This window comes from Phyllobates terribilis, unplaced genomic scaffold (genome assembly GCF_046119375.1).
Source record: "Phyllobates terribilis strain yellow unplaced genomic scaffold, ASM4611937v1 Scaffold_7__3_contigs__length_470593459, whole genome shotgun sequence".
In the NCBI taxonomy this organism is placed as follows: Eukaryota; Metazoa; Chordata; class Amphibia; order Anura; family Dendrobatidae; genus Phyllobates; species Phyllobates terribilis.
Window position 1 is genome coordinate 238,438,096 of NW_027362767.1, and position 25,560 is coordinate 238,463,655.

General features: G+C 53.7%; 1 protein-coding gene and 1 long non-coding RNA gene across 2 annotated transcripts in view; one reads left to right on the plus strand and one right to left on the minus strand.

Moving 5' to 3' along the window:
* Positions 1-22,716, minus strand: LOC141154276 (uncharacterized). The gene is made up of 2 exons (XR_012247420.1): positions 22,446-22,716; positions 1-469 (listed from the first exon to the last, which is right to left on the minus strand). It is a non-coding gene; the product is annotated as an uncharacterized lncRNA (long non-coding RNA).
* The window catches only part of WDR45 (WD repeat domain 45), a 7,065-nt gene continuing 3,941 nt past the window's right edge, over positions 22,437-25,560 (plus strand). Inside the window, exons 1-5 of the mRNA XM_073639919.1 lie at positions 22,437-22,558; positions 22,635-22,702; positions 23,104-23,178; positions 23,257-23,361; positions 23,436-23,532. Of these exons, the coding sequence (XP_073496020.1) occupies positions 22,458-22,558; positions 22,635-22,702; positions 23,104-23,178; positions 23,257-23,361; positions 23,436-23,532 (446 nt within the window). The 5' untranslated portion in view covers positions 22,437-22,457. The remainder of the gene's footprint in view (positions 22,559-22,634; positions 22,703-23,103; positions 23,179-23,256; positions 23,362-23,435; positions 23,533-25,560) is intronic.

Consider the following 25,560-nt stretch of genomic DNA (forward strand, 5'->3'; position numbering starts at 1 on the left):
TTAAACGATTTAGAAGACTTTATTTCCAGGAGCCTGAATAAGCATGAAACAAAGGTTCGGTGGGATCAGGGGGCACCGACAGAACTTTATTCACAGTTACACCTGGGCGGAAAGGACGATTCATAATAATTTACATATTAGATAAAAATAGTTTTCCTTATTCAGAATCCTCATCCCAGGACGGAGAGAATGTCAGGAGCTGCCCAATATAAGGTCCCTTCTGCAAGGCGATACCAGGACTGCCAGTTCGTGCCCATCAGCCGGTGCCAGCCTCGTCATGGGAGCTCCACGCTGGTGGTAACCAGAGACCGGACGGGCCGAGTGCACATATGTCCCATTGATCACAACCTGGGCACCGACTCAAAGGAAAATCCACTGGACCGACTGATCCCGGAGCCGCAGCTTAATATCCCCGAGGGCAACGACGGGTAAAACCTGGGCCAGACAGCTCTGCGGACCCCCAGACTAACTGCAAAGAGAGAAGAAACACATCAACAGCATGGCACCCCACGGAGGACTGCGCAGAGCATGGCACCCCAGAGGCCTGAACAGAGCATGGCACCCCACGGCAGGCTGCGCACAGCATGGCACCCCAAGGAGGGCAGCGCAGAGCATCACACCGAATGGCAAGTCATAATATGGGCAATGGAGTTGGCAGGCCATATTATAATTCACCACTGTCAGTCAAACAGCTTCTGCCTGTAATATGGCACTCGAGACCGGTCTTTCGTAACTCATGGAGCAGGCCCTCACCTGAGGAGGCATCTATGGCAGGATCCAACATGGGGAGATCTAACAAAATTTGGTTCACCATTTATATGAGAAGGGCAGGTTAGAAAACAATGGCCTGTAATTGTCTCAAGTTTTGGGGTCGCCCTCGGGCTGTTCTCTTCTGCACTTGCAGTTTTGGCCGGTCACCTCTGGGGGGCACTGCAGGAGGCAGATCACTAGATAACAGAACGTCTACACGGCCTCCGTAATGCAAAGGGATCGATGTGTTGGCAGCCATCACTCATCACACAATGGAAGGGGTATTCGGTAGTTTTCTCCATCACTGTTGGGATTTGCTTGTCTTTTGTTGGGGAAATAACGATTTTGAGGGGATCACAGCAGTTGAATACCTAACACATGGGATTTGAGGAGTTCACACTGCAAGAAGAGGACAAGGGATCATCAGGGGGCCGCAGCTCTGAAGGGTCCCGGCCACCAAGTACCAGGCATCCAGCAACTATAGAAATGCCAGAAACCTTCTCCACAAGATGGCACAGATAAATCTGTTCCCCACTGAATACCACCTCTAACCGGCATTATAATTTCACAACTGACACCAGTGCCCCCCACACCACTACCAGGCAGATCACTGATCACTATGTGCCTCCAGTGTCCTCCACACCATTACCAGGCAGATGGCTGATCACTATGTGCCTCCAGTGCCCCCCACACAACTACCAGGCAGAAGGATGATTGCTATGTGCCTCCGGTGCCCTCCACACCACTATCAGGCAGATCAATGATAGCTATGTGCCTCTAGCGCCCTCCACACCACAACCAGGCAGATCACTGATCGATCACTATGTGCCTCCAATGCCCTCCACACCACTACGAGGCAGATCACTGATCACTATGTGCCTCCACTGCCCCCAACATCATTACTAGGCAGATCACTTATCACTATGTGCCTCCAGTGCCATCCACACCACTACCAGGCAGATCACTGATCACTATGTGCCTCCAGGGCCCTCCACACCACTACAGGCAGATCACTGATCACTATGTGCCTCCAGTGCCCTCCATACCACTACCAGGCAGATGACTGATCACTGTGTGCCTCCAGTGCCCTCCACACCACTACAGGCAGATCACTGATTACTATGTGCCTCCGGTGCCCTCCACACCACTATCAGGCAGATCACTGATCACTATGTGCCTCCGGTGCCCTCCACACCACTACAGGCAGATCACTGATCACTATGTGCCTCCAGTGCTCTCCACACCACTACCAGGAAGATCACTGATTACTATGTGCCTCCAGGGCCCTACACACCACTACCAAGCAGATCAGTGATCACTATGTGCCTCTAGGGCCCTCCACACCACTACCAGGCAGATAAGTGATCACTACGTGCCTCCAGGGTCCTGCACACCACTACCAGGTAGAATACAAATCAATATGTGCCTCCAGTGCCTTCCACACCACTACCAGGCAGATCAATGATCAGTATGTGCCTTCAGTTCCCCCAACACCACTACCAGGCAGATCTCTGATCACTATGTGCCTCCGGTGCCCTCCACACCACTACCAGGCAGATCACTGATTACTATGTGCCTCCGGTGCCCTCCACACCACTACCAGGCAGATTACTGAACACTATGTGCCTCTAGTTCCCTCCACACCACTACCAGGCAGATCACTGAGCACTATGTGCCTCCAGTGACCTCCACACCACTACCAGGCAGATCACTGATTACTATGTGCCTCAAGAGCTCCCCACACCACAACCAGGCCGATCACTATGTGCCTCCAGGGCCCTCCACACCACTACAGGCAGATCACTGATCACTGTGTGCCTCCAGGGCTCTCCATACCACTACCAGGCAGATGACTGATCACTGTGTGCCTCCAGTGCCCTCCACACCACTACAGGCAGATCGCTGATCACTATGTGCCTCCGGTGCCCTCCACACCACTATCAGGCAGTTCACTGATCACTATGTGCCTCCGGTGCCCTCCACATCACAACCAGACAGATCGCTGATCACTATGTGCCTCCAGGGCCCTCCACACCACTACCAGGCAGATGACTGATCACTATGTGCCTCCAGTGCCCCCAACCCACACAACTACCAGGCAGATCAGTGATCACTATATGCCTCCAGGGCCCTCCACACCACTACCAGACAGATGACTGATCACTATGTGCCTCCAGCGTTCTCCACACCACTACCAGGCAGATCACTGATCACTATGTGCCTCCAGTGCCCACCCACACCACTACCAGGCAGATCACTGATCACTATGTGCCTCCAGTACCCCCAACACCACTACCTGGCAGATCAGTGATCACTATGAGCCTCCAGGGCCCTCCACACCACTACCAGGCAGATCACTGATCACTATGTGCCTCCAGTGCCCTCCACACCACTACCAGGCAGATCACTGATCACTATTTGCCTCCAGGTCCCTCCACACCGCTACCAAGCAGATCAGTGATCACTATGTGCCTCTAGTACCCTCCACACCACTACCAGGCAGATAAGTGATCACTATGTGCCTCCAGGGTCCTGCACACCACTACCAGGTAGATTACAAATCAGTATGTGCTTCCAGAGCCTTTCACACCACTACCAGGCAGATCAATGATCAGTTTGTGCCTTCAGGTCCCCCAACAAAACTACCAGGCAGATCTCTGATCACTATGTGCCTCCAGTGCTCTCCAGACCACTACCAAGAAGATCACTGATTACTAAGTGCCTCCAGTGCCATCCACACCACTACCAGGCAGATCACTATGTGCCTCCGGGGCCCTCCACACCACTACCAGGCAGATCACTGATTACTATGTGCCTCCTTGCCCTCCACACAACTACCAGGCAGATTACTGAACACTATGTGTCTCTAGTTCCCTCCACACCACTACTAGGCAGATCACTGAGCACTATGTGCCTCCAGTCACCTCCACACCAATACCAGGCAGATCAGTGATGAATATGTGCTTCCAGTGCCCCCCACACCACTACAGGCAGATCACTGATCACTATGTGCCTCCAGTGCCCCCCACACCACTACAGGCAGATCACTGATCACTATGTGCCTCCCGTGCCCTCCATACCACTACCAGGCAGATCACTGATCACTATGTGCCTCCAGCGTCCTCCACACCACTACCAGGCAGATCACTGAATACTATGTGCCTCGCGGGCCCTCCACACCACTACCAAGCAGATCACTGATCACTATTTGCCTCCAGTTCCCTCCACACCACTACCAAGCAGATCAGTGATCACTATGTGCCTCCAGGGCCCACCACACCACTATCAGGCAGATCACTGATCACTATGTGCCTCCAGTGCTCTCCACAGCACCACCAGGAAGATCACTGATCACTATGTGCCTCCAGGGCCCTCCACACCACTACCAGGCAGATCAGTGATCACTATGTGCCTCCAAGGCCCTCCACACCACTCCCAAGCAGATCAGGGATCACTATGTGCCTCCAGGGCCCTCCACACCACTACCAGGCAGATCACTGATCACTATGTGACTCCAGTGCCCCCAACACCACTACCTGGCAGATCAGTGATCACTATGTGCCTCTAGTGCCCCCAACACCACTACCAGGCAGATCACTGATCACTATGTGCCTCCAGGGCCCTCCACACTACTACCAGGCCGATCACTGATCAGCATGTGCTTCCAGTGCTCTCCACATCACTATCAGGCAGATCAATGATCACTATGTGCCTCTAGTGCTCTCCATACCACCACAAGGCAGATCACTGATCACTATGTGCCTCAAGAGCCCCCCACACAACAACCAGGCCGATCACTGATCACTATGTGCCTCCGGTGCCCTCCACACCACAACCAGACAGATCGCTGATCACTATGTGCCTCCAGGGCGCCCACCCCCCACACCACTACCAGGCAGATCAGTGATCACTATGTGCCTCCAGGGCCCTCCACACCACTACCAGGCAGATCACTGATCACTATGTGCCTCCATCGCCCCCAACACCACTACCAGGCAGATCACTGAACATTATGTGTCTCTAGATCCCTCCATACCACTACCAGACAGATGACTGATCACTATGTGCCTCCAGCGTTCTCCACACAACTACCAGGCAGATCACTGATCACTATGTGCCTCTAGTGCCCTCCACACCACTACCAAGCAGATCACTGATCACTATTTGCCTCCAGTTCCCTCCACACCACTACCAAGCAGATCAGTGATCACTATGTGCCTCCAGGGCCCACCACACCACTATCAGGCAGATCACTGATCACTATGTGCCTCCAGTGCTCTCCACACCACCACCAGGAAGATCACTGATCACTATGTGCCTCCAGTGCCCTCCACACCACTACAGGCAGATCGCTGATCACTATGTGCCTCCAAGGCCCTCCACACCACTCCCAAGCAGATCAGGGATCACTATGTGCCTCCAGGGCCCTCCACACCACTACCAGGCAGATCACTGATCACTATGTGCCTCCAGTGCCCCCAACACCACTACCTGGCAGATCAGTGATCACTATGTGCCTCTAGTGCCCCCAACACCACTACCAGGCAGATCACTGATCACTATGTGCCTCCAGGGCCCCCCACACTACTACCAGGCCGATCACTGATCAGCATGTGCTTCCAGTGCTCTCCACATCACTATCAGGCAGATCAATGATCACTATGTGCCTCTAGTGCTCTCCATACCACCACAAGGCAGATCACTGATCACTATGTGCCTCCAGGGCCCTCCACACTACTACCAGGCCGATCACTGATCAGCATGTGCTTCCAGTGCTCTCCACATCACTATCAGGCAGATCAATGATCACTATGTGCCTCTAGTGCTCTCCATACCACCACAAGGCAGATCACTGATCACTATGTGCCTCAAGAGCCCCCCACACAACAACCAGGCCGATCACTGATCACTATGTGCCTCCGGTGCCCTCCACACCACAACCAGACAGATCGCTGATCACTATGTGCCTCCAGGGCCCTCCACTCCACTACTAGGCCGATCACTGATCACTATGTGCCTCCAGTGCCCTCCATACTACCACCAGGCAGATCACTGATCACTATGTGCCTCCATTGCCCTCCACACCACTACCAGGCAGATCACTGATCACTATGTGCCTCCAGTGCGCCCACCCCCCACACCACTACCAGGCAGATCAGTGATCACTATGTGCCTCCAGGGCCCTCCACACCACTACCAGGCAGATCACTGATCACTATGTGCCTCCATCGCCCCCAACACCACTACCAGGCAGATCACTGAACATTATGTGTCTCTAGTTCCCTCCATACCACTACCAGACAGATGACTGATCACTATGTGCCTCCAGCGTTCTCCACACAACTACCAGGCAGATCACTGATCACTATGTGCCTCTAGTGCCCCCAACACCACTACCTGGCAGATCAGTGATCACTATGTGCCTCCAGTGCCCACCCACACCACTACCAGGCAGATCACTGATCACTATGTGCCTCCAGTGCCCCCAACACCACTACCTGGCAGATCAGTGATCACTATGTGCCTCCAGGGCCCTCCACACCACTACCAGGCAGATCACTGATCACTATGTGCCTCCAGTGCCCCCAACACCACTACCTGGCAGATCAGTGATCACTATGTGCCTCCAGTGCCCACCCACACCATTACCAGGCAGATCACTGATCACTATGTGCCTCCAGTGCCCCCAACACCACTACCTGGCAGATCAGTGATCACTATGTGCCTCCAGGGCCCTCCACTCCACTACTAGGCCGATCACTGATCACTATGTGCCTCCAGTGCCCTCCATACTACCACCAGGCAGATCACTGATCACTATGTGCCTCCATTGCCCTCCACACCACTACCAGGCAGATCACTGATCACTATGTGCCTCCAGTGCGCCCACCCCCCACACCACTACCAGGCAGATCAGTGATCACTATGTGCCTCCAGGGCCCTCCACACCACTACCAGGCAGATCACTGATCACTATGTGCCTCCATCGCCCCCAACACCACTACCAGGCAGATCACTGAACATTATGTGTCTCTAGTTCCCTCCATACCACTACCAGACAGATGACTGATCACTATGTGCCTCCAGCGTTCTCCACACAACTACCAGGCAGATCACTGATCACTATGTGCCTCTAGTGCCCTCCACACCACTACCAAGCAGATCACTGATCACTATTTGCCTCCAGTTCCCTCCACACCACTACCAAGCAGATCAGTGATCACTATGTGCCTCCAGGGCCCACCACACCACTATCAGGCAGATCACTGATCACTATGTGCCTCCAGTGCTCTCCACACCACCACCAGGAAGATCACTGATCACTATGTGCCTCCAGTGCCCTCCACACCACTACAGGCAGATCGCTGATCACTATGTGCCTCCAAGGCCCTCCACACCACTCCCAAGCAGATCAGGGATCACTATGTGCCTCCAGGGCCCTCCACACCACTACCAGGCAGATCACTGATCACTATGTGCCTCCAGTGCCCCCAACACCACTACCTGGCAGATCAGTGATCACTATGTGCCTCTAGTGCCCCCAACACCACTACCAGGCAGATCGCTGATCACTATGTGCCTCCAGGGCCCTCCACACTACTACCAGGCCGATCACTGATCAGCATGTGCTTCTAGTGCTCTCCACATCACTATCAGGCAGATCAATGATCACTATGTGCCTCTAGTGCTCTCCATACCACCACAAGGCAGATCACTGATCACTATGTGCCTCAAGAGCCCCCCACACAACAACCAGGCCGATCACTGATCACTATGTGCCTCCGGTGCCCTCCACACCACAACCAGACAGATCGCTGATCACTATGTGCCTCCAGGGCCCTCCACTCCACTACTAGGCCGATCACTGATCACTATGTGCCTCCAGTGCCCTCCATACTACCACCAGGCAGATCACTGATCACTATGTGCCTCCATTGCCCTCCACACCACTACCAGGCAGATCACTGATCACTATGTGCCTCCAGTGCGCCCACCCCCCACACCACTACCAGGCAGATCAGTGATCACTATGTGCCTCCAGGGCCCTCCACACCACTACCAGGCAGATCACTGATCACTATGTGCCTCCATCGCCCCCAACACCACTACCAGGCAGATCACTGAACATTATGTGTCTCTAGTTCCCTCCATACCACTACCAGACAGATGACTGATCACTATGTGCCTCCAGCGTTCTCCACACAACTACCAGGCAGATCACTGATCACTATGTGCCTCTAGTGCCCCCAACACCACTACCTGGCAGATCAGTGATCACTATGTGCCTCCAGTGCCCACCCACACCACTACCAGGCAGATCACTGATCACTATGTGCCTCCAGTGCCCCCAACACCACTACCTGGCAGATCAGTGATCACTATGTGCCTCCAGGGCCCTCCACACCACTACCAGGCAGATCACTGATCACTATGTGCCTCCAGCGTCCTCCACACCACTACCAGACAGATCACTGATCAGTATGTGCTTCCAGTGCTCTCCACATCACTACCAGGCAGAACACTGATCACTATGTGCCTCCTGAGCCCTCCACACCACTACCAGGCAGATCACTGATCACTATGTGCCTCCAGTGCGCCTCCCCCCACACAACTACCAGGCCGATCACTGATCACTATGTGCCACCGGTGTCCTCCACACCACTACCAGGCAGATCACTGATCACTATGTGCCTCCAGGGCCCTCCACACTACTACCAGGCCGATCACTGATCAGTATGTTCTTCCAATGCTCTCCACATCACTACCAGGCAGATCACTGATCACTATGTGCCTCTAGTGCCCTCCATACCACCACCAGGCAGATCACTGATCACTATGTGCCTCAAGAGCCCTCCACACCACAACCAGGCCGATCACTGATCACTATGTGCCTCAGGAGCCCTCCACACCACTACCAGGCAGATCGCTGATCACTATGTGCCTCCAGGGCCCTCCACACCACTACTAGGCCGATCACTGATCACTATGTGCCTCAAGTGCCCTTCATACTACCACCAGGCAGATCACTGATCACTATGTGCCTCCGGCGCCCTCCATACCACTATCAGGCAGATCACTGATCACTATGTGCCTCCACTGCCCTCCACACCACTACCAGGCAGATCACTGATCACTATGTGCCTCCAGTGCCCCCACCCCACACACCACTAACAGGCAGATCAGTGATCACTATGTGCCTCCATTGCCCCCAACACCACTAGCTGGCAGATCAGTGATCACTATGTGCCTCCAGGGCCCCCCCACACCACTACCAGGCAGATCAGTGATCACTATGTGCCTCCAGGGCCTTCCACACCACTACCAGGCAGATCACTGATCACTATGTGCCTCCAACACCACTACCAGGCAGATCACTGAACATTATGTGCCTCTAGTTCCCTCCATACCACTACCAGACAGATCACTGATCACTATGTGCCTCCAGCGTCCTCCACACCACTAACAGGCAGATCACTGATCAGTATGTGCCTCCAGTGCCCTCCACACCACTACCAGACAAATCACTGATCACTATGTGCCTCCAGTGCCCTCCATACCACTACCAGGCAGATGACTGATCACTGTGTGCCTCCAGTGCCCTCCACACCACTATCAGGCAGATCACTGATCACTATGTGCCTCCGGTGCCCTCCACACCACAACCAGACAGATCGCTGATCACTATGTGCCTCCATTGCCCTCCATACTACCACCAGGCAGATCACTGATCATTATGTGCCTCCAGGGCCCTCCACTCCACTACTAGGCCGATCACTGATCACTATGTGCCTCCAGAGCCCTCCATACTACCACCAGGCAGATCACTGATCACTATGTGCCTCCATTGCCCTCCACACCACTACAAGGCAGATCAGTGATCACTATGTGCCTCCAGGGCCCTCCACACCACTAACAGGCAGATCACTGATCACTATGTGCCTCCAGGGCCCTCTACACCACTACCAGACAGATCACTGATCAGTAAGTGCTTCCAGTGCTCTCCACACCACTAACAGGCAGATCACTGATCACTATGTGCCTCCAGGGCCCTCCACACCACTACCAGGCAGATCACTGATCACTATGTGCCTCCATTGCCCTCCACACCACTACAAGGCAGATCAGTGATCACTATGTGCCTCCAGGGCCCTCCACACCACTAACAGGCAGATCACTGATCACTATATGCCTCCAGGGCCCTCTACACCACTACCAGACAGATCACTGATCAGTAAGTGCTTCCAGTGCTCTCCACACCACTAACAGGCAGATCACTGATCACTATGTGCCTCCAGGGCCCTCCACACCACTACCTGGCAGATCAGTGATCACTATGTGCCTCCGGTGCCCTCCACACAACTAACAGGCAGATCACTGATCACTATGTGCCTCTAGAGCCCTCCACACAACTACCAGGCAGATCACTGATCACTATGTGCCTCCAGGGACCTCTACACCACTACCAGACAGATCACTGATCAGTATGTGCTTCCAGCGCTCTCCACATCACTACCAGGCAGATCACTGATCACTATGTGCCTCCAGGGCCCTCCACACTACTACCAGGCCGATCACTGATCAGTGTGTGCTTCCAGTACTCTCCACATCACTACCAGGCAGATCACTGATCACTATGTGCTTCTAGTGCCCTCCATACCACCACCAGGCAGATCACTGATCACTATGTGCCTCAAGAGCCCCCCACACCACAACCAGGCCGATCACTGATCACTATGTGCCTCCATTGCCCTCCACACCACTAACAGGCAGATCACTGATCACTATGTGCCTCCGGAGCCCTCCACACAACTACCAGGCAGATCACTGATCACTATGTGCCTCCAGGGCCCTCCACACTACTACCAGGCCGATCACTGATCAGTGTGTGCTTCCAGTACTCTCCACATCACTACCAGGCAGATCACTGATCACTATGTGCTTCTAGTGCCTTCCATACCACCACCAGGCAGATCACTGATCACTATGTGCCTCAAGAGCCCCCCACACCACAACCAGGCCGATCACTGATCACAATGTGCCTCCGGTGCCCTCCATACCACTACCAGGCAGATGACTGATCACTATGTGCCTCCGGAGCCCTCCACACCACTACCAGGCAGATCGCTGATCACTATGTGCCTCCAGGGCCCTCCACACCACTACTAGGCCGATCACTGATCACTATGTGCCTCAAGTGCCCTTCATACTACCACCAGGCAGATCACTGATCACTATGTGCCTCCGGCGCCCTCCATACCACTACCAGGCAGATCACTGATCACTATGTGCCTCCATTGCCCTCCACACCACTACCAGGCAGATCACTGATCACTATGTGCCTCCATTGCCCTCCACACCACTACCAGGCAGATCACTGAACATTATGTGCCTCTAGTTCCCTGCATACCACTACCAGACAGATCACTGATCACTATGTGCCTCCAGCGTCCTCCACACCACTAACAGGCAGATTACTGATCAGTTGTGCCTCCGGTGCCCTCCACACCACTACCAGACAAATCACTGATCACTATGTGCCTCCAGTGCCCTCCATACCACTACCAGGCAGATGACTGATCACTGTGTGCCTCCAGTGCCCTCCACACCACTACAGGCAGATCACTGATCACTATGTGCCTCTGGTGCCCTCCATACCACTACCAGGCAGATGACTGATCACTATGTGCCTCCATTGCCCTCCACACCACTATCAGGCAGATCACTGATCACTATGTGCCTCCGGTGCCCTCCACACCACAACCAGACAGATCGCTGATCACTATGTGCCTCCAGTGCCCTCCATACTACCACCAGGCAGATCACTGATCACTATGTGCCTCCATTGCCCTCCACACCACTACAAGGCAGATCAGTGATCACTATGTGCCTCCAGGGCCCTCCACTCCACTACAAGGCAGATCACTGATCACTATGTGCCTCTAGAGCCCTCCACACAACTACCAGGCAGATCACTGATCACTATGTGCCTCCAGGGCCCTCTACACCACTACCAGACAGATCACTGATCAGTAAGTGCTTCCAGTGCTCTCCACATCACTACCAGGCAGACCAGTGATCACTATGTGCCTCCGGCGCCCTCCATACCACTACCAGGCAGATCACTGATCACTATGTGCCTCCAGCGCCCCCAACACCACTACCTGGCAGATCAGTGATCACTATGTGCCTCCAGGGCCCTCCACACCACTACCAGGCAGATCACTGATCACTATGTGCCTCCAGTGCCCCCAACACCACTACCTGGCAGATCAGTGATCACTATGTGCCTCCGGTGCCCTCCACACCACTAACAAGCAGATCACTGATCACTATGTGCCTCTAGAGCCCTCCACACAACTACCAGGCAGATCACTGATCACTATGTGCCTCCAGGGCCCTCTACACCACTACCAGACAGATCACTGATCAGTATGTGCTTCCAGCGCTCTCCACATCACTACCAGGCAGATCACTGATCAGTATGTGCCTCCAGGGCCCTCCACACTACTACCAGGCCGATCACTGATCAGTGTGTGCTTCCAGTACTCTCCACATCACTACCAGGCAGATCACTGATCACTATGTGCTTCTAGTGCCCTCCATACCACCACCAGGCAGATCACTGATCACTATGTGCCTCAAGAGCCCCCCACACCACAACCAGGCCGATCACTGATCACTATGTGCCTCCATTGCCCTCCACACCACTAACAGGCAGATCACTGATCACTATGTGCCTCTAGAGCCCTCCACACAACTACCAGGCAGATCACTGATCACTATGTGCCTCCAGGGCCCTCTACACCACTACCAGACAGATCACTGATCAGTAAGTGCTTCCAGTGCTCTCCACATCACTACCAGGCAGATCAGTGATCACTATGTGCCTCCGGCGCCCTCCATACCACTACCAGGCAGATGACTGATCACTGTGTGCCTCCAGTGCCCTCCACACCACTACAGGCAGATCACTGATCACTATGTGCCTCCGGTGCCCTCCATACCACTACCAGGCAGATGACTGATCACTGTGTGCCTCCAGTGCCCTCCACACCACTATCAGGCAGATCAGTGATCACTATGTGCCTCCGGTGCCCTCCACACCACAACCAGACAGATCGCTGATCACTATGTGCCTCCAGTGCCCTCCATACTACCACCAGGCAGATCACTGATCACTATGTGCCTCCATTGCCCTCCACACCACTACAAGGCAGATCAGTGATCACTATGTGCCTCCAGGGCCCTCCACTCCACTACAAGGCAGATCAGTGATCACTATGTGCCTCCAGGGCCCTCCACTACCAGGCAAATCACTGATCACTATGTGCCTCTAGAGCCCTCCACACAACTACCAGGCAGATCACTGATCACTATGTGCCTCCAGGGCCCTCTACACCACTACCAGACAGATCACTGATCAGTAAGTGCTTCCAGTGCTCTCCACATCACTACCAGGCAGATCAGTGATCACTATGTGCCTCCGGCGCCCTCCATACCACTACCAGGCAGATCACTGATCACTATGTGCCTCCAGTGCCACCAACACCACTACCTGGCAGATCAGTGATCACTATGTGCCTCCAGGGCCCTCCACACCACTACCAGGCAGATCACTGATCACTATGTGCCTCCAGTGCCCCCAACACCACTACCTGGCAGATCAGTGATCACTATGTTCCTCCGGTGCCCTCCACACCACTAACAGGCAGATCACTGTGTGCCTCTAGAGCCCTCCACACAACTACCAGGCAGATCACTGATCACTATGTGCCTCCAGGGCCCTCTACACCACTACCAGACAGATCACTGATCAGTATGTGCTTCCAGTGCTCTCCACATCACTACCAGGCAGATCACTGATCACTATGTGCCTCCTGTGCCCTCCACACCACTACCAGGCAGATCACTGATCACTATGTGCCTCCAGTGCGCCTCCCCCCACACCACTACCAGGCAGATCACTGATCACTATGTGCCTCCAGGGTCCTGCACACCACTACCAGGCCGATCACTGATCACTATGTGTCACCGGTGTCCTCCACACCACTACCAGGCAGATCACTGATCACTATGTGCCTCCAGGGCCCTCCACACTACTACCAGGCCGATCACTGATCAGTATGTGCTTCCAGTGCTCTCCACATCACTACCAGGCAGATAACTGATCACTATGTGCCTCTAGTGCCCTCCATACCACCACCAGGCAGATCACTGATCACTATGTGCCTCAAGAGCCCCCCACACCACAACCAGGCCGATCACTGATCACTATGTGCCTCCGGCGCCCTCCATACCACTACCAGGCAGATAACTGATCACTATGTGCCTCCGGAGCCCTCCACACCAATACCAGGCAGATTGCTGATCACTATGTGCCTCCAGGGCCCTCCACACCACTACTAGGCCGATCACTGATCACTATGTGCCTCAAGTGCCCTTCATACTACCACCAGGCAGATCACTGATGACTATGTGCCTCCGGCGCCCTCCATACCACTACCAGGCAGATCACTGATCACTATGTGCCTCCATTGCCCTCCACACCACTACCAGGCAGATCACTGATCACTATGTGCCTCCAGGGCCCTCCACACCACTACCAGGCAGATCACTGATCACTATGTGCCTCCAGTGCCCCCCCACACCACTACCAGGCAGATCAGTGATCACTATGTGCCTCCAGGGCCTTCCACACCACTACCAGGCAGATCACTGAACATTATGTGCCTCTAGTTCCCTCCATACCACTACCAGACAGATCACTGATCACTATGTGCCTCCAGCGTCCTCCACACCACTAACAGGCAGATCACTGATCAGTATGTGCCTCCGGTGCCCTCCACACCACTACCAGACAAATCACTGATCACTATGTGCCTCCAGTGCCCTCCATACCACTACCAGGCAGATGACTGATCACTGTGTGCCTCCGGTGCCCTCCATACCACTACCAGGCAGATGACTGATCACTGTGTGCCTCCGGTGCCCTCCACACCACTATCAAGCAGATCACTGATCACTATGTTCCTCCAGTGCCCTCCATACTACCACCAGGCAGATCACTGATCACTATGTGCCTCCATTGCCCTCCACACCACTACAAGGCAGATCAGTGATCACTATGTGCCTCCAGGGCCCTCCACACCACTACCAGGCAGATCACTGATCACTATGTGCCTCTAGAGCCCTCCACACAACTACCAGGCAGATCACTGATCACTATGTGCCTCCAGGGCCCTCTACACCACTACCAGACAGATCTCTGATCAGTAAGTGCTTCCAGTGCTCTCCACATCACTACCAGGCAGATCAGTGATCACTATGTGCCTCCAGTGCCCACCCACACCACTACCAGGCAGATCACTGATCACTATGTGCCTCCAGTGCCCCCAACACCACTACCTGGTAGATCAGTGATCACTATGTGCCTCCAGGGCCCTCCACACCACTACCAGGCAGATCACTGATCACTATGTGCCTCTAGAGCCCTCCACACAACTACCAGGCAGATCACTGATCACTATGTGCCTCCAGGGCCCTCTACACCACTACCAGGCAGATCACTGATCACTATGTGCCTCCGGAGCCCTCCAAACCACTACCAGGCAGATGACTGATCACTATGTGCCTCCGGAGCCCTCCAAACCACTACCAGGCAGATGACTGATCACTATGTGCCTCCAGGGCCCTCCACACCACTACCTGGCAGATCAGTGATCACTATGTGCCTCCGGTGTCCTCCACACCACTAACAGGCAGATCACTGATCACTATGTGCCTCTAGAGCCCTCCACACAACTACCAGGCAGATCGCTGATCACTATGTGCCTCCAGGGCCCTCCACACCACTACTAGGCCGATCACTGATCACTATGTGCCTCAAGTGCCCTCCATACTACCACCAGGCAGATCACTGATCACTATGTGCCTCTAGTTCCCACCATACCACTACCAGGCAGATCACTGATCACTATGTGCCTCCAGCGTCCTCCACACCACTAACAGGCAGATCACTGATCAGTATGTGCCTCTGGTGCCCTCCACACCACTACCAGACAGATCACTGATCACTATGTGCCTCCAGGGCCCTCCACACCACTACCAGGCAGATCACTGATCACTATGTGCCTCCAACACCACTACCAGGCAGATCACTGAACATTATGTGCCTCTAGTTCCCATCATACCACTACCAGACAGATCACTGATCACTATGTGCCTCAAGAGCCCCCCACACCACAACCAGGCCGATCACTGATCACTATGTGCCTCCGGAACCCTCCACACCACTACCAGGCAGATCGCTGATCAGTATGTGCCTCCAGGGCCCTCCACACCACTACTAGGCGGATCACTGATCACTATGTGCCTCAAGTGCCCTTCATACTACCACCAGGCAGATCAGTGATCACTATGTGCCTCCGGTGTCCTCCACACCACTAACAGGCAGATCACTGATCACTATGTGCCTCCGGTGCCGTCCACACCACAACCAGACAGATCGCTGATCACTATGTGCCTCCAGTGCCCTCCATACTACCACCAGGCAGATCACTGATCACTATGTGCCTCCATTGCCCTCCACACCACTACAAGGCAGATCAGTGATCACTATGTGCCTCCAGGGCCCTCCACTCCACTACCAGGCAGATCACTGATCACTATGTGCCTCTAGAGCCCTCCACACAACTACCAGGCAGATCACTGATCACTATGTGCCTCCAGGGCCCTCTACACAACTACCAGGCAGATCACTGATCAGTTAGTGCTTCCAGTGCTCTCCACATCACTACCAGGCAGATCAGTGATCACTATGTGCCTCCGGCGCCCTCCATACCACTACCAGGCAGATCACTGATCACTATGTGCCTCCAGTGCCCCCAACACCACTACCTGGCAGATCAGTGATCACTATGTGCCTCCAGGGCCCTCCACACCACTACCAGGCAGATCACTGATCACTATGTGCCTCCAGTGCCCCCAACACCACTACCTGGCAGATCAGTGATCACTATGTTCCTCCGGTGCCCTCCACACCACTAACAGGCAGATCACTGATCACTGTGTGCCTCTAGAGCCCTCCACACAACTACCAGGCAGATCACTGATCACTATGTGCCTCCAGGGCCCTCTACACCACTAACAGGCAGATCACTGATCACTATGTGCCTCCAGTGCGCCTCCCCCCACACCACTACCAGGCCGATCACTGATCACTATGTGTCACCGGTGTCCTCCACACCACTACCAGGCAGATCACTGATAACTATGTGCCTCCAGGGCCCTCCACACTACTACCAGGCCGATCACTGATCAGTATGTGCTTCCAGTGCTCTCCACATCACTACCAGGCAGATCACTGATCACTATGTGCCTCTAGTGCCCTCCATACCACCACCAGGCAGATCAGTGATTACTATGTGTCTCAAGAGCCCCCCACACCACAACCAGGCCGATCACTGATCACTATGTGCCTCCGGCGCCCTCCATACCACTACCAGGCAGATGACTGATCACTATGTGCCTCCGGAGCCCTCCACACCACTACCAGGCAGATTGCTGATCACTATGTGCCTCCAGGGCCCTCCACACCACTACTAGGCCGATCACTGATCACTATGTGCCTCAAGTGCCCTTCATACTACCACCAGGCAGATCACTGATCACTATGTGCCTTCCGGCGCCCTCCTTACCACTACCAGGCAGATCACTGATCACTATGTGCCTTCCGGCGCCCTCCTTACCACTACCAGGCAGATCACTGATCACTATGTGCCTCCGGAGCCCTCCAAACCACTACCAGGCAGATGACTGATCACTATGTGCCTCCGGAGCCCTCCAAACCACTACCAGGCAGATGACTGATCACTGTGTGCCTCCAGTGCCCTCCACACCACTACAGGCAGATCACTGATCACTATGTGCCTCCGGCGCCCTCCATACCACTACCAGGCAGATGACTGATCACTATGTGCCTCCGGCGCCCTCCACACCACTATCAGGCAGATCACTGATCACTATGTGCCTCCGGTTCCCTCCACACCACAACCAGACAGATCGCTGATCACTATGTGCCTCCAGTGCCCTCCATACTACCACCAGGCAGATCACTGATCACTATGTGCCTCCATTGCCCTCCACACCACTACAAGGCAGATCAGTAATCACTATGTGCCTCCAGGGCCCTCCACTCCACTACCAGGCAGATCACTGATCACTATGTGCCTCTAGAGCCCTCCACACAACTACCAGGCAGATCGCTGATCACTATGTGCCTCCAGGGCCCTCTACACCACTACCAGACAGATCACTGATCAGTAAGTGCTTCCAGTGCTCTCCACATCACTACCAGGCAGATCAGTGATCACTATGTGCCTCCGGCGCCCTCCATACCACTACCAGGCAGATCACTGATCATGATGTGCCTCCAGTGCCCCCAACACCACTACCTGGCAGATCAGTGATCACTATGTGCCTCCAGGGCCCTCCACACCACTACCAGGCAGATCACTGATCACTGTGTGCCTCTAGAGCCCTCCACTCAACTACCAGGCAGATCACTGATCACTATGTGCCTCCAGGGCCCTCTACACCACTACCAGACAGATCACTGATCAGTATGTGCTTCCAGGGCTCTCCACATCACTACCAGGCAGATCACTGATCACTATGTGCCTCCTGAGCCCTCCACACCACTACCAGGCAGATCACTGATCACTATGTGCCTCCAGTGCGCCTCCCCCCACACCACTACCAGGCCGATCACTGATCACTATGTGTCACCGGTGTCCTCCACACCACTACCAGGCAGATCACTGATCACTATGTGCCTCCAGGGCCCTCCACACTACTACCAGGCCGATCACTGATCAGTATGTGCTTCCAGTGCTCTCCACATCACTACCAGGCAGATCACTGATCACTATGTGCCTTTAGTGCCCTCCATACCACCACCAGGCAGATCACTGATCACTATGTGCCTCAAGAGCCCCCCACACCACAACCAGGCCGATTACTGATCACTATGTGCCTCCGGCGCCCTCCATACCACTACCAGGCAGATGACTGATCACTATGTGCCTCCGGAGCCCTCCACACCACTACCAGGCAGATTGCTGATCACTATGTGCCTCCAGGGCCCTCCACACCACTACTAGGCCGATCACTGATCACTATGTGCCTCAAGTGCCCTTCATACTACCACCAGGCAGATCACTGATCACTATGTGCCTCCGGCGCCCTCCATACCACTACCAGGCAGATCACTGATCACTATGTGCCTCCATTGCCCTCCACACCACTACCAGGCAGATCACTGATCACTATGTGCCTCCAGGGCCCTCCACACCACTACCAGGCAGATCACTGATCACTATGTGCCTCCAGTGCCCCCCCACACCACTACCAGGCAGATCAGTGATCACTATGTGCCTCCAGGGCCTTCCACACCACTACCAGGCAGATCACTGAACATTATGTGCCTCTAGTTCCCTCCATACCACTACCAGACAGATCACTGATCACTATGTGCCTCCAGCGTCCTCCACACCACTAACAGGCAGATCACTGATCACTATGTGCCTCCAGTTCCCTCCATACCACTACCAGTCAGATGACTGATCACTGTGTGCCTCCGGTGCCCTCCATACCACTACCAGGCAGATGACTGATCACTATGTGCCTCCGGTGCCCTCCACACCACTATCAGGCAGATCACTGATCACTATGTTCCTCCAGTGCCCTCCATACTACCACCAGGCAGATCACTGATCACTATGTGCCTCCATTGCCCTCCACACCACTACAAGGCAGATCAGTGATCACTATGTGCCTCCAGGGCCCTCCACACCACTACCAGGCAGATCACTGATCACTATGTGCCTCTAGAGCCCTCCACACAACTACCAGGCAGATCACTGATCACTATGTGCCTCCAGGGCCCTCTACACCATTACCAGACAGATCACTGATCAGTAAGTGCTTCCAGTGCTCTCCACATCACTACCAGGCAGATCAGTGATCACTATGTGCCTCCAGTGCCCACCCACACCACTACCAGGCAGATCACTGATCACTATGTGCCTCCAGCGCCCCCAACACCACTACTTGGCAGATCAGTGATCACTATGTGCCTCCAGGGCCCTCCACACCACTACCAGGCAGATCACTGATCACTATGTGCCTCCAGTGCCCCCAACACCACTACCTGGCAGATCAGTGATCACTATGTGCCTCCGGTGCCCTCCACACCACTAACAGGCAGATCACTGATCACTATGTGCCTCTAGAGCCCTCCACACAACTACCAGGCAGATCACTGATCACTATGTGCCTCCAGGGCCCTCTACACCACTACCAGGCAGATCACTGATCACTAAGTGCCTCCGGAGCCCTCCAAACCACTACCAGGCAGATGACTGATCACTATGTGCCTCCGGAGCCCTCCAAACCACTACCAGGCCGATGACTGATCACTATGTGCCTCCAGGGCCCTCCACACCACTACCAGGCAGATCACTGATCACTATGTGCCTCCAGGGCCCTCCACACCACTACTAGGCCGATAACTGATCACTATGTGCCTCAAGTGCCCTCCATACTACCACCAGGCAGATCACTGATCACTATGTGCCTCTAGTTCCCACCATACCACTACCAGGCAGATCACTGATCACTATGTGCCTCCAGCGTACTCCACACCACTAACAGGCAGATCACTGATCAGTATGTGCCTCCGTTGCCCTCCACACCACTACCAGACAGATCACTGATCACTATGTGCCTCCAGGGCCCTCCACACCACTACCAGGCAGATCACTGATCACTATGTGCCTCCAACACCACTACCAGGCAGATCACTGAACATTATGTGCCTCTAGTTCCCATCATACCACTACCAGACAGATCACTGATCACTATGTGCCTCCAGCGTCCTCCACACCACTAACAGGCAGATCACTGATCAGTATGTGCCTCCGGTGCCCTCCACACCACTACCAGACAGATCACTGATCACTATGTGCCTCCAGTGCCCTCCATACCACCACCAGGCAGATCACTGATCATTATGTGCCTCAAGAGCCCCCCACACCACAACCAGGCCTATCACTGATCACTATGTGCCTCCAGCGCCCCCTCACACCACTACTAGGCAGATCACTGATCACTATGTGCTTACGGTGCCCTACACACCATAACCAGGCAGATCACTGATCACTATGTGCCTCCTTTCCCTCCATACCACTACCAGGCAGATCACTGATCACTATGTGCCTCCAGGGCTCTCCACACCACTATCAGGCAGATCACTGATCACTATGTGCCTCCAGGGCCCTCCACACCACTACCAGGCAGATCACTGATCACTATGTGCCTCTGGAGCCCTCCACACCACTACCAGACAGATCACTGATCACTATGTGCCTCCAGTGCCCTCCATACCACCACCAGGCAGATCACTGATCATTATGTGCCTCAAGAGCCCCCCACACCACAACCAGGCCTATCACTGTTCATTATGTGCCTCCAGCGCCCCCCACACCACTACTAGGCAGATCACTGATCACCATGTGCTTACGGTGCCCTACACACTATAACCAGGCAGATCACTGATCACTATGTGCCTCCTTTCCCTCCATACCACTACCAGGCAGATCACTGATCACTATGTGCCTCCAGGGCCCTCCACACCACTACCAGGCAGATCACTGATCACTATGTGCCTCCAGGGCCCTCCACACCACTACCAGGCAGATCACTGATCACTATGTGCCTCTGGAGCCCTCCACACCACTACCAGACAGATCACTGATCACTATGTGCCTCCAGCGTCCTCCACACCACTACCAGGCAGATCACTGATCACTATGTGCCTACAGCGTCCTCCACACCACTACCAGGCAGATGACTGAACACTATGTGCCTCCAGTTCCCTTCACACCACTACCAGGCAGACCACTGATCACTATGTGCCTCCAGTTCCCTCCATACCACCAGGCAGATCACTGATCACTATGTGCCTCCGGTGCCCTCCACACCACAACCAGACAGATCACTGATCAGTATGTGCTTCCAGCGCCTTCCACACCACTACCAGGCAGATCATTGATCACTATGTGCCTCCGGAGCCCTCCACACCACTAACAGGCAGATCACTGATCACTATGTGCCTCTGGGGCCCACCACACCACTACCAGGCAGATCACTGATCACTATGTGCCTCCAGGGTCCTGCACACCACTACCAGGCCAATCACTGATGACTGTGTGCCACCGGTGTCCTCCACACCACTACCAGGCAGATCACTGATCGCTATGTGCCTCCAGGGCCCTCCACACTACTACCAGGCAGATCAGTGATCACTATGTGCCTCCAGGCCCCCAACACCACTACCAGGCAGATGACTGAACACTACGTGCCTCTGCTGCCCTCCACATCACTACAAGGCAGATCAATGATCACTATGTGCCTCCTGAGCCCTCCACACCACTACCAGGCAGATCAGTGATCACTATGTGCCTCCAGGACCCTCCACACCACTACCAAGCAGACCACCATTCCCTAAGTTTTTTCCCCTTTTCCCTAGTCCTCCTGGGCTCCTTTCCTGATATTGGGGGTTATAATCTACCCTCTTTAGCCATGACGTATAATCTTCCCTGTGATTATTTGCCCTCACTAATGATGGCGCTAACCCGTTGAGCTTCATGACGTCACTTCCGCCCTGCGGCGAGGTTCTAACATGTAAACACGGAAGCTTCGCGTCCATAACACACAGCGGTTCAGTGTCCGCAGACACAGGCAGGAGGTAGCCGGGCTCTGCAGTGTGGGGCACAGCTCTGTGGGGGGCGCTGTCGCCGTGTAACCTCTTTGTCTCCTTATAGCGGCTGTTCCGGGTCGGCCATGTCTCAGCAGCGCGGCGTGAACGGGCTGCGATTCAACCAAGACCAGAGTGAGTGGTGCAGGCTGTTTAACTGTGACGTCACTGGCTGCCAGCGGTGGTCACCAGGGGGCGGGGTCATAAACTCCTAAAGATGGCGTCCACTCACAACTTTCATGTGCTGTTTCTTCCTCTTAAAGGGAGTTGTGTGGCAATGAAGACACAGTACATTGTATATAGACATCAGGGTTATATACAGGAGGCCGCAGCGCACTCAGGAGAAATTATTCAAAATACTATGCAGCCCCTTTAATTTTTTTTTACAAAATTTTAAAATACTTGTCAACCATGTCATGGCTTGTGATGCCGTGATTGGTTGCAGCGGTCACATCATCATGGTGACCTGACATTGAGAGAGTATTGGTCGTCTATGGACAGATTATTGATTATTGTTCTCTTTCCTTACGGCTCAGGCTGCTTCTGTTGTGCGATGGAGACCGGAGTGAGAATCTTTAACATTGAGCCTCTGATGGAGAAAGGTCACCTGGGTAAGGCTGGAGGTTAAGGGTTAATGGATCCTGTTGTCAGTGGTCAGTCAGTGAGCGGCGTTCTGTTCCTTCCTCCAGACGTGGAGCAGGTGGGCAGCGTCGGGCAGGTGGAGATGCTGCACAGGTGTAACCTGCTGGCACTGGTGGGTGGCGGGAGCAACCCCAAATTCTCCGACATCTCAGGTAATTATAATCACTTCTTCCTCCTCGTGTTCTCGGCTCAGGGTGGATTCTTATGTTTCCTTTCTTTTCGTCAGTGCTGATCTGGGACGACTCGCGGGACGGAAAAGACAAGCTGGTGCTGGAGTTCACGTTCACCAAACCAGTGCTCAGTGTGCGACTGCGCACCGATAAGTGAGTCCAGGCATCTGTATGTAGGAGACTCGCCTCTGACCGGTCCTCAAGGCCAAACTCAGACGTCCACTCTCCGAGCTCAGACCGGCCTCAGGGTCGCCCAGACCTCCAGGTCTTCTACCCGGCCCCCAGGATCTCCCATCACAAACTCAGCAACCCAAAAGTCACATACAGATGCATCTCACAAAATTAGAATATCATCAGAAAGTTAATTTATTCCAGTTCTTCAATACAAAAAGTGAAACTCAGATATTATATAGAGTCATTACCAACAGAGTGATCTATTTCACGTGATTATGGCTTACAGCCAATGATAACACAAAAGCCATTATCTCAGTAAATTAGAATACTTTATAACAACAGCTTGAAAAATGATTTTAAAATCTGAAATGTATGTTCAGTAAATGCCCTCAATACTTGGTCGGGCTCCTTTTGCATCAATTACTGCATCAATGCGGCAATGTGGCATGGAGGCGATCAGCCTGTGGCCCTGCTGAGGGGTTATAGAAGCCCAGGTGGCTTTGATAGCAGCCTTCAGCTCGTCTGCATTGTTGGGTCTGGTGTCTCATCTTCCTCTTGACAATACCCCATAGATTCTCTATAATAGATTCTCTATGGGGTTAAGGTCAGGCGAGTTTGCTGCCAATCAAGCACAGTGATACTGTTGTGTGTAAACCAGGTATTGGTACTTTTGGCCATGTGAACAGGTGCCAAAGCCTCCTGGAGAATGAAATGTCCATCTCCAAAAAGCTTGTCGGCAGAGTGAAGCATGAAGTGCTCTAAAATGTCCTGGTAGACGGCTGTGCTGACTTTGGTCTTGATAAAACGCAGTGGACCTACACCAGCAGATGACATGGCTCCCCAAACCATCACTGATTGTGGGAACTTCACACTAGACCTCCAGCAGCTTGGATTGTGGCCTCTCCACTCTTCATCCAGGCTCTGGGACCTTGTGGAGTGTGTCAATGACTGCCTTCTGGACATCTGTCAAGTCAGGAGTCTTCCCCGTGATTGTGGAGCCTACTGAAACAGACTACAGCCGGTTTCACCAGTAAAAACTGGTACTGGAGATATTCGTGTCCCGTGTGTGGCAAACATGTGCCGCGTCAGGATCACACAGACGGTGCCTGGGAATCAGCGCTACAGTTAAAGCTGCTCCCAAGCGCTGGTGCTGAACACTGCCCTCATCATGGTTCCCTGCAGTGCTGCGTTCAGCTCCAGCAGAGACAGTGATGAGGGTGGTAGTGTCTGCTCCCGCAGTGTCCCCGCCTGTAAAAAAACAATAAAATCCTTACACTCACCTCTCCTAGGTGTCCCTCGCTGTAATCCATGCGACCGTTGCTGCCGAGGTGCCGGGGAGAATGAGCCGCAGCTCAGGAGCGGTGTCCTGTCACTCACTGAGCGCAGCTCCGGAGCCGCTCATTTTCCCCGGCTTCTCGGCAGCATGGATTACAGCGAGGGACACCTAGGAGAAGTGAGTATAAGAATTTTATTCTTTTTTTTCTTTTTTTTACAGGTGGGGACACTGTGGGAGGAGACTACCACTACCCTCATCATGGTCTCTGCTGGTGCTGATCACAGCGCCGGCAGGGAACCATGATGAGGGCAGTGTTCAGCACCTGGCACTTGGGAACAGCGCTACCTGTACACCGATTCCCAGGTGACGGTACATGTCACACGGATGTGATCCGTGTAGTACGTTTTGTGGACCGTGTGTCCCTAAAAACAACAGACTTGTCTCTGTGTGGAGCTCATGGACACACGGTCTGTGGAAACACACTGACCCACAGATTTGAATGGGTCTGTGTATGTCACCACTCCTACTGGAGATACTGACGTGTGAAAGAGCCATAAGGGACCTTTTTAAACGCATCGGAAGCCTTTGCTGGTGTTTTTTGTTAATTACTCTAATTTACTGAGATAATGACTTTTCTGTCAGAAATAAACACTTGAAATAGATCACTCTGTGTGTAATGACTCTATATAATATCTGAGTTTCACTTTTTGTATTGAAGAACTGAAATTAAA